At 38.2% G+C, this 10,986-nt stretch overlaps 1 protein-coding gene and 1 long non-coding RNA gene across 2 annotated transcripts; both read right to left on the bottom strand.

Annotated features, from left to right (window-relative positions):
* Positions 1–257: 257 nt before the first annotated feature.
* Positions 258–5,347, bottom strand: LOC129162190 (uncharacterized). Its single transcript, XR_008562221.2, has 4 exons — positions 5,165–5,347; positions 3,979–4,156; positions 3,070–3,235; positions 258–1,133 (listed from the first exon to the last, which is right to left on the bottom strand). It is a non-coding gene; the product is annotated as an uncharacterized lncRNA (long non-coding RNA).
* A 3,587-nt stretch (positions 5,348–8,934) lies between these two features.
* On the bottom strand, positions 8,935–10,244 carry LOC129162189 (uncharacterized). Its single transcript, XM_054738670.2, has 2 exons — positions 9,979–10,244; positions 8,935–9,839 (listed from the first exon to the last, which is right to left on the bottom strand). The coding sequence occupies exons 1-2, from the start codon at positions 10,172–10,174 to the stop codon at positions 9,097–9,099; spliced, it is 939 nt and encodes a 312-aa protein (XP_054594645.1). The 5' UTR covers positions 10,175–10,244; the 3' UTR covers positions 8,935–9,096.
* Between the last annotated feature and the right edge of the window lie 742 nt (positions 10,245–10,986).

Below are 10,986 nucleotides of genomic sequence, written 5' to 3'. Positions count from 1 at the left end.
CTTACTGTAAAATTAAAAAGAGTAAATATTGTGTATCACTGTATATATTACAGTAATGTGATTGTAACTATGAAAATTAAATAACAAACACACTGTAAAATTCACAGTAATAAACCAGCAAGTTATTGTAAAAAAAAATACAGTATTGTAACTAAAGAACTGAACACAGTAACTAACAATTACTGTATGTTTTGTTATAGTATACATTATTTTAACTTCAAAATCTAACACAGTAAATTTTATATATTACTGTTTATATTACAGTAATATTGGGATAACTGCAAAATTAATTGTAACTACACACAGTGCTTTACTGTTTATGTAAAAGTACTGTTATTGTAACCATACTTCAAAACACTGCATGAATTTCCCTTTTTACAGTAGGATTACTGCAACTATAAATTAACTAATTTTGCTACCATGTTTCACTGTAAAATAAATTTAATTTTTCAATTGCTGCGCTTGTGATTACACCATTGGTGTTTTAACTATAAATGAAATAACAGTAAATTCCAAGTTTAGTATTTTTGGCTAAAAAATAGTACTTTAACTGTATAGTAAAAATTGCATTACTGTCTTTTAAAGTTAAAATATTGCAGGTGTTCTTTTGATTTATGTTATGCTGTATCTTACTAAATAAATTAGGACAACAAAAGTTACATTTGCCCATTTATTTCTATAACAATGGATATAAATATCCACAGATAACATTGGCAAAAAAGTATAATCATCATTAAGTTCTTAGAACATGTTGTACACACATTACAATACAACTAGCCATAGCCATATCTATAAAAACAGGCAATAACATGTCATCATCTTTGTATACATGCTGTGAACATTTATGTATTCAAAGAACACAAAAACTACTTAAAACAATGGATAGAAGTATCCAGATAAATAATGATACATGATCACCATTGTGTTTCTAGAACATGTTGTGAACTATTGCAATATTACGAACCTCAATAACCTTAAAACAGTCAAAACAGTGGCATTGACATGTCAACAAAAAACACTATTTTTCCATACCGCGATGTAAAAAAAAATTTGTACTCTTGGTACAGACTCCTTGCCTCTTAGGGTCCCTCACCCAGTCCATCAGTTCTGTAGGGCTGCTCCACAGCAACATCCTGAAAATAAAACAATCACAATAAAAAACTCAGACAAGTTTAAACTTAAACTTAAGACAGATGAAGAGGGAATGTGAAGTCAATGGAAGTCAAGGAGCGCAACACAAATGAATATTCCACGTATCCCAGCCATCTGTGGTCCAGACATGGACATTTTCTTGGACCAAATGATTACATTTAAGGGAAGGTCAACCCTGAAGCTGTTCAAGCCAAAAAATATATATGACCAATATGGTTAAAAAGCATTTGTGTTTAGTGAGGACCGTATAAAAATCAAAAAATAAGTGTGTTTGTGTGTGTGTGTGTGTGTGCACATAGCTTTTGGATGGATTCTTACTTTCTTATTCATAATGCCCTAGGTTTGTGTTCCATTGATGCATTTGTGTGTACATCTTACATCTTCTGTTGGCTGTTCCTGGTTCAGTTTGCTGATTCAGACAGCTTATTTGTGAAAAGTTACATTCTGAGAGAGAGAGATTGGGCCTTACAGCCATTTTAAACTGCTAATATTTCATTAGTTTGTTGTTGAATGTTACTATTTTAATATACTGCACAACTACATAGTCAGGTAACAGCAAAAAAAAAGAAGAGTTCACTGACCTGAATGGATATAGCAAATTGAAATGAATTGCAATAATCTGTTCTAAATCTTGAGAATCTTAATCAAATCGACTCTTGACATTTGAATCGATAGCACCCTCAATTCGGCACCCATCCTTAATCCCTGTGTGAAAATAAAAATCTTTTCCCCAAGAATTTCTCCTTGCATGGTTCATTTAATTTAAGGTTCATCTTGACCTGGAATGCTGTTCAACAAATTATTGACAATAAACGATATTATTGTCGACATTATAAAGACCAAAATAACCACTAATGTAATGTAAAAAGCCGTAGCATTTGGCTTTGCAATAAGGTTCGTCATTCTCCTCACGAGGCTCACTTGTGGCTCCGCTTCCTCCCAGAGACACAAAGATCCTCAATGTCTCTGACAGGATGCTTCACTCCCTTCATTTTGACCTGCTAAGTCACTAATGCACCCAGGTGCAAATGCCTATGTTAAAACAAGAAAATATTTAAGCAAAATAAAATACCACAATGATGTGCACCACAGGGAAACAAAGATGAGGCTTCTTTATAACACTATAAACGTGTTTATAACAACCGTTGTGACGTACACTTGACCAGATTCAAAATTAAACAATAAGTAGGAAGAATATAAATTTCTCTTCCATCAAACATCTATGCACTGTGCTTCCATTTAAAATATCCATGATTGGGCTTCTTTTTTGTTCGCAATTCAATCGGTGCATGATTATGTTGCTCAGAGACACATCTGCAAATGTATCGTCTATTGTCAGTTATTGGACTGACAATTGGAGGTTGGGAAAAATTATACAAATCGCCCAACCCCGTTACAAGTGTAGCATGCCATTAACTGTAGTGATGAGTGAAGATGAAGTTTCTTTGCATAAAGTAGCCAGGGGTGCCAAGGAATCTTGCACATTCCATTTCTCTGGCCAGCTTTTCCTCATTTCAGCGTTTTTCTTTGTTTTTGTAGTTCCAAATCCAAGACTATGATCTGTTACAAACGCACATAGCCTACAGCATGAGCCCTCTGGTCACATCCAAGCATTAGGTCATAGATTGTGAGAATAATTCTAATAATATAGCCAGTAGGGATGTGGATCTTACAACAACTCATGATTAAAGTCTATTCCAATTTTTGACAAAAACATCTGGCTTTTAACTTTTATTAGATGATGATAAAGTATCTCTTACGCACAAGTTATTAAATTGTGCGCACGAGAAAATTACTGGTACGCACAAGATTTTTGTTGCTCATGTCCCCTTATGGGCTCCATATGTTTACGCTACTTTTGACAAATAAAGACCAAACCCATCTTCATAGATGTAGTGACCAGTATCAGAACCTCACCTTAAGCTAGCTGTTTTGCCAGTCAAATGCAGAGAAGGCGTTCATGAATGAAACAACGCGTGGATTTATATCCGTTGTCTTTCTCTTCACAGTTCTGCCAGTTTTTCTGCTCGTCTGGACCTTGGCTGTGCACTTGATGGAATTTGGATTGATCCTGGCAAGGAACCTAATAGAAATGAAAATATAAGTTAATATAACTTATGGATAGTTTGGTGAGCACATCATCATAACAAAAGTCCTCTCAGAACAGATCAAAAAGCTTATAGAAATCAACTTAAAAGGATAAGAAATTTAAAGCTGCTATCTTTAATCTGCAAAATAAGTAATCTAACAGATTTTTTCATGCCTATTAACATTTTAACACAACATTCTCAGAAATATTTTGTGGAGATTAAAGAAAAACATAAATAATTAAGTGGTTCTTTTGTCTAAACTTCAGCCAAAAACATGGATTGGTCCAAAACCAATGATTAAACAATCCCACCCGAAAAACAGACTTCCGCATGTACGTGGCTCCATGACTCATTACGCCTGTAGCACATTTTGCAGCAGAACATCACCGCACTTCCTCAGTGGGGCATGGCCTAGGACTGCTACTTGATGGGAGGGGTGAGAGTTCTGAGTGAGTAAGCTAGTTTATTTTGCATATTACGAATAGCAGCTTTAGAGTCAAGGTGCAGCTAAAACATAGTAATGATTTTGGCGCTGATTGGATATTTAGACTTACAGCGTTTATTGTCCTGAATGAACATATTTGCATGAGCAAATGATTTTAGTTGTTATCCGACTGTTCTAATTTTAAATTACTATTTCAGCACTATGAAGAGTTCTAAGATTTTTCTAAATATTTGTAAATAAACTTTAATTGAATTGTAGCTCAAAATTTAGTTAGAATGTTATTAGCAATACCTCTGAACGAATTCCAGTGTTGTGACTGCTTCCACCTGATACTCTATGTTGAATACATAGAAACTGGCAAACAGGACAGCCAAGGCAGTTGTAAAATCCAGTATGGGAGGTAAAAGTGGGATTACAACTCTGCCCTCTATGGATAGCATCCACTTGTTCGCAGACCACATAGTGTCTCCTGCAATAATCAAACAAAACAACAATTGAATTACAAATAAGTAATGTCTGATATATAGTTCACATCAGACACAGAAGTGATGCTAAGCATCGTGGAACAAAGTGTGCTTCTATTCGGCGCCTTTGTTGACTTATGGTGTCGTTCACAGCAGCTGCGAAGCACTGGGAAGGCTCACGCCATGTGGCAATTGTTTTGGCGTGTGCTCTATTTTTTATGAAAGGGAGCTGCATCAGTTCTGACAGGAAGTCAAAGACAGAAGAGGAAGGCCATGAAATTTAACAAAATAAAGCTAGTTTTCAAACAAAACACCGATTGATAAATGCAATCATATTTGTGTATCTAAACAGACTAGAGATGAAAATTAAACACACCCATTCCCACAGTGTAGGTTGAACTATGGGGAGGGGGAGAACCTGTTTTGCTTAGATAAACAAATACGTTTAATTCAAAGATAAATATATACAGTAGCATTGTTTCATACCAAAAACACCAAGTTATTTACGAACCCCATTTTAAAGGAATTGGTCTAATTACACAAGAGCTGAGCAGGATCGGCGCAGTTTCCGAAGATATAAATAGGTAGGGTGTGCTCGCGCACACACACACACAGAACAGCAAAGACACCCAGGGGTGTGTAAACAGGAAAAGAGCAGTAAATGGGGGCTAGTACCTGGTAAACATAGTTTAAAAAAGAAATGCAACAGCTGAGCAGAAGCGCTTGTTGATTGCGACGGAAAACATTGTGCCTGATGTGAATAGAGGAAAAGCAGGCAGCACACGAATTTCGTGAGCGATCTGCTTCGCAAACCCTCTTTCCTAGCAAAGTGTTGCTGTGGCTGAGTGGGCAGGAGGTTGGCTGGGGATGATCATTGTCTCGTCCCCAGCCAACCAAGTCAGTGTTGGAATGTTCTCCCCGGGCACTGCAGTAATGACACTTCCTCACTAGTCTTAATGTCAACTTAGGATTTATTTTTCTCTATATCTGCTTTTACTAAATGACAGTTTTACCAAGTGCGATGAGCCTTGGGGAGCTTGGGAGGACGAACTGTTCCTCTGCATCAGCAGGAGTTGTTGTAACCTGATGAATTGAGATGAACAAAATGCACAATTAAACTTTTTACAAAATAAATAAATAAAAACACAGTAAACAGTGTTTAACACAGCTTAACAGACTCCTTTTTAAGTTTTACAATTGGCAAATGTAGAAGACAGTCCCTGGTATATCCACTGAGGCTCAGAGAGAACAGGACAAAATGCAAAATGCAACAACTAGGGATGCTTTGATCACATTATTTTGCTCTCGATCTAATACTCCAGCAAAGCATTAGAATAAGAAAGAAAAAGGAAAAACACATCTAAGTTGTCTTTTAATTAGGCCCGGGCAGCAAAGCGCTGCAAAGGCCTCTTGGATTTCTAGTGTTTATTAAGGGTTCGACCCACAGGAGGCGACATGCAGGAGCGGTCAGCGGCAAAAGAGCAACGTGCTCTGTTCCAGTACGTATCGCAAATTTTCAGTTGTTTCGACTGACCGTCAATTTGGAGGGAATTTAAAGCAGTTCATAGTTAAAAGGCAGCAGTTATGAAGTCTCGCAAGGTTTTGCTCAAGTTAAGTAAAAAAACAATCAATTTATTTGCTAGTTTTACAAATTCTAGCCAAGCAACTTTTTACCTCTTACCGCTTACCTCTCTGGCAGATTTTGTTTTACTCAAAACTAGAAAATCTGGATCATAGTTAAGAATTTTTAGCTAATTTTAAGTAATGTTATTTTTCTGGGGATTTTTTTTAATCTGTTTGGACTAAAAAGAAAAATGTTTAAAAAGGATTGTTTTTACTTTCTTAGAAATCAGTTTTTGCAGTGCAGTCTTTTTCATATGTAGTTCATTATGCAATAAAGTGTTGGATTTTTGTATCGGTATGAGATCAATATCGACCAGGGCTTAATTTGAGCCGGATCTCGCCGGAACAAGATCCAGGAACTGTCTTATTTTGAAAGGACCGTTCTGGCAACTGTCTGCTAGGATCCGGCAACTCGCGCAACCAACTTGTGCTATACGCATGGTTTGAACTACGGGTCAGCTGAAGGGACCCCGACTCACCCCAAATGAAGACAGGCTCCCCTGGAAGCCCTCAGCCAGGGACGAAATTTTGATTTCAGAAGTGGGGGGGACACAGCAGGCTTGTGCGGATTTTGGGTGGGGGGTGTTATGTAAAGACCCCTTGACACGTCACGTGCCCATCTCAATAATTTTTCCATCCTCTCTCTATATATATATATATATATATAAATATAGTTAAAAAATGTACAACTCTATTATTATTTTTATCTATTATGATTATTGAAGTGCAGTTTTGGCTGTTGACAATGGATAGGCCATTGTATTTATTGTTTTGGGTCTTTTTTTTTATTGTTTTTGGTGCAACATTTTCTAACAGGGAGTGAGATTCCTTTTTTATTAAATTTTTGTTTGTTATTTTTATTCAATTAGAAGTTCTGGTTCTGGACATTTCAATGTTAAATGAAGGTTTATTTGTTGCATTTTAAAGGGTGTACTTGCATTATTATGATATATTAACATTATATTAGTGGTTATTTTGGTCTAGATAATGTTGACAATGATATCGTTTATCATCAACAATTTGTTGGACAAAATATCATCCAGCAAAATTTGTTACTTTCCCAGGCCTAGTCAAAAGTATAAAAATTATTTATACATAAACGGTCCCTCCTGAGATCTGGCCGTTTGTTCATTTGCTGTGTTAGAGGACATGCTGAACTAATGTTTTACACATGATCATCACCCTAACATTTGAGTGTATGAAAACATATTAAATATGTTTTTTCCCTTAAAAGTGTTTAAACAGTTGTTGCATTTCAACACACGAAAAATAAATGGAAAAAATAAGATAAATCTAATGAAAAGTGTACATCTTTGACATTAAGCTTAAAAAAATCCGTTGACGATGATGATACTGTTCATTTTTCAGAGCTTTTTAATGTGAACATATACATTGCAATAGATAAGTTTACAATAAAGTTAAATGATAAAAGTTTTGAAGTTACACTTCTACTACTAGTAGTAATAATAATTATGATGATAATAGTAATAATAAAAAAATAATTATTATAATAATACGAACAAATTGTGTCTGAGGAGTCAGTTATGTGGAGGAGATGAGTTTGTAAAAGTTAGTTTTGAGTATGTTTGTGAAGGAGGAGGTGAGTCTGAGCTTAATGCAGGTTTGTCACATGTTCCAACTTACGTTTTGACTTTGAAAGAAGTCTCTTATATCCACTTTTCGTTTTCTTGACATGCTGCCTCCTGGCTGTGCCTAACTACCAAAGACTCACAAATGAACACTTATTCAAATGTTATGTAATGGAAGCTGAGCTGAGCTCTGATATTACACAGCGTCTAGTTGACGATGTGACTCAGTACCGGTGTTCCCTAGCGGCTCCAAACTAGCAAAACAACGTGAGCACGTTCTGACTGTTTACAACTTGAGTGACAGCAGCAACAGCCAATAATACGTTAGCAAGTATCAGCAGAGCCAATAGATTAGCTTTTGGGCGGGTCTAATAGGAAACCGGTTTCCGTTTCGGTCCTAGTGCTCAACCAAATCCATTTAATGGAGCGTAACATTGTTTTTGGACGGAAAAAAGTGCAGGGGACCAAAACTGCCTTTTGAAAAAGTGGGGGGGACATGTCCCACCCGTCCCCCCCCAAAATTACGTCCCAGCCCTCAGCTTACACACCCAGGGGGAGCCCGAAAACGATCCTGGTTCTACTGATATTACATTATTCATGCAGACTCTCCGGAGATTATAGGTGCAAAGCTCTGATCGTTGACGTGCTCCAGACATCTGCGTCCTGAGCATGGCCACAGTAACATCATCAAATTAGGTGTCACCACCTCAAAAACAAATTTAACACGCGATCGTTCATGTCGGCTAATTTCCTTTTATGTTTTCTGTCTTTTATTTGTGCCTGATGCTTTTCGCTGCTGTGGAGCGGAGCGCATCACCTGTTTTGTCCTCCGGTGACTTCATCACCAGTGCGGCTGGCGCAGACCGCTGTTTTTGCGGTCGGTAGATCTTTTAGAACTGCAGTTCAAAGGTAACTCATAAGGTGAATATATATGAACCCAGGTAGCAGTTTCTCTTTAGGATTGAGAGGAGATGCAGGAAGATAATAAACAGGCAGGACAGAAAAATAGTCAAATGAAAACAAGTTAGTTTTTGTACCTGGTGGTTGCAACAACAGACACCATTGAAGGTAATCAGACATGAGGAACAGAAAATGAAATAATTATTTTAATGTTTAGAGCAGCAGGAACTCTGACAGAAGCACCTGTGCGGCTGCTGCGTAGGGGGAGAGGGGAGAGTGCTAAAGCAGGGGGACAGTAAAGATGCTGAAACTACTGTTGTCAAAAGAGTTGTGTTAACGTAGAAAATGTGGGTGCAATTTTAATTGTCAAAAACTCCAGCGAACCAACCCCCCCCCCCCCCCCCAGTATTTGCGTTCCGGGAAGGTTTGATTCACAAATTGAGCACTAATATCGACTGATACTAAACCTCAGATAATGGTGTCAAAAGTGAAAAAAAAGTGTATTGGTGCATCCCTATTTACAATTAACAAAGAACTTTTTACATTAAGAATTATTTAAGACCAATATAATAACTTACATCAGCAAGGATGAAACGGGCGTCCTCTGCTTCCTTGAAATGGGTCATCATCACCAGGAGTGCTGCAAGACCATCTGTCCCCTCTCTGTTTGCCTTTAAAGCATCTTTCAGAAGAGCTTTAACTTCCTTGGTCCAACTCATCACCTGACATCCGAAGTACTCCAGGAGCCTCTTCCCCTTTTTATCCATGTCATCCTTCAGTCTGGTGTACAGGTCAACACCAGTCAGGGTAGTGAAGTGGGAAAGTAAGAGCTTCTAAGACAGGAGAAATGGCCACCGTTTACTTATGTCCAGAATGCTGGGAGATGGGTCAGCATCGATGTCTTCTCGCTGTTTTGAATATGTATTTGTCATAAGTTCCTTTACCCTTCCTCTCTCAGCTGCCTTTGGTCCATCTTGAGTAAAAATATCTATCATTTCTTTCCTCTTTTCTTCTAGTGATTGAGCCGTTTCCCCCTCTGGATACTCCTGTGGCTGCCAGTTAATACAACCATAACTGTCGATTTTAGCACATTTAGCAGGTGGTGGCGGCTGGTCATCCTCACTTGTGTCTGACCTTCTGGGCCTCCTCAGGCGGGAGAGTGTGTTGTCTCTGTTGACATATTCAACTCTGGTTTTCAGCTGCTGCAGTAAAGTGAAGTATCCACATCCAATACTTTCTCCCTCATCTGTTTTATCTAAAAAGCTGCCAGGATACATCTGAGTTATAGCTTTTGCTACTGTTGTGCAGTCTTTTCGTGTCGGGTTCAAGCAGTGTTCTCTCATGGAATCAACAATGACTTTCACCATGTGTCTGCGATCCCCTGGCTCTGGACGATTACCATCATCAATGGCTCTTTTGAGAGCGGGCCTCATTTTGTCCCATTGCACCTGAAATCCGTCTACCCATTTGCTGTGTCCTTGTGGACTGGTTAATGGACTGGTGCAAGGCTCATTTGAAAATGAGCTAGAGGGGGAAGAAACGGGTGAGGAGGTGATAGGCTGAGGACTTTTTGGATCTGCATAACAAATTGACATAGGCACAAAAAACATAATGGTTAATTTTGTTTCATTCCAACATTTTTCATCTTAATAGTCATTATCATCAAAATACAATAGCAGTGAACATAAACATGTAGGCTAATTGAGACAGCTTACGACTTTTGAAAGAATTAATCAATCTTCTGCACTGAATGGGCGATAGTAGGTGACTGATGTCTGCCTCTTTGATAAACTGAAGATCATCTGGCCCTTCCACACCCAATGTGGTTTCAAACTCGTGAATCACTGCTTCCACCTTCTCCCTCTGTAGCTGTGGTAGCACGCTCTGTATTGCATGCTCAATGGAGTCCATGTCTTTTACCTGTAACACACTGAATGGTGCAAGGCAATCAAGTTCAGACTAAACTGATTATATGTGGCCAATGGACTGGTCTGCAAGACTGTCCATAGACACACACTTGTAATGAGCATCATGACTGTTTTGTAGACCGTGTACACCGAGATCCAAAACACGCACTGACTGGTACAGCTCAACAACAACATGCACACATGACTGATTAATCAGTATGAGCACAATTTTCCCAAACTTGTAGCCTGTGTCATTTTGGTTGACAACAATAACCATGCCTCTTTGGTACAGCGTCCCTTTAAATGTAACAGAGGCTGTTTCAAAAGTGTTCTCTGGACGAAGGTCACGGAGACTGGCTGCTCTCTGTATTGCTATCCGGTAGAGTTTGTCATGGAACTTCATGGATTCCCCTATTTGAAGCAATGGCGGAAAGAATCTGCCAGCAAACAAGTAAGCTTGCAGCAACTGGTGTCTTTCAGCTAAAGTGCTGCAGAGATTTTTAAAATTATGAAGCTTCCTTGCACACTGTTTAAAATAACTGTGCTTGCTTTCAAAACGCAGCGTCCATAATCGAATAAGTGGACCAAAATGGAGGATAAGCGCAGGGTAGTGAACAAGGTAATTATGTTTAGGTTGCAGTGAATTTCCTGGGAATTTTTTTCTTCTCATTTCAAGGTACTCCTCAATAAGCATCTGAAGATATGCAACTTGGTTTTTGTGGATCTTCGGTGCACATATTAGCTCAACAACCTCTCTCAACTTGAGACACAACTGCCAAACATCATTTTCAAGGGGATTTTTTATTCTGTCCCCAA

This window comes from Nothobranchius furzeri, chromosome 9 (genome assembly GCF_043380555.1).
Source record: "Nothobranchius furzeri strain GRZ-AD chromosome 9, NfurGRZ-RIMD1, whole genome shotgun sequence".
NCBI lineage: Eukaryota > Metazoa > Chordata > Actinopteri > Cyprinodontiformes > Nothobranchiidae > Nothobranchius > Nothobranchius furzeri.
The sequence above is the reverse complement of the archived record's forward strand: the minus strand, read 5'-3'. Positions and strand labels throughout refer to the sequence as shown.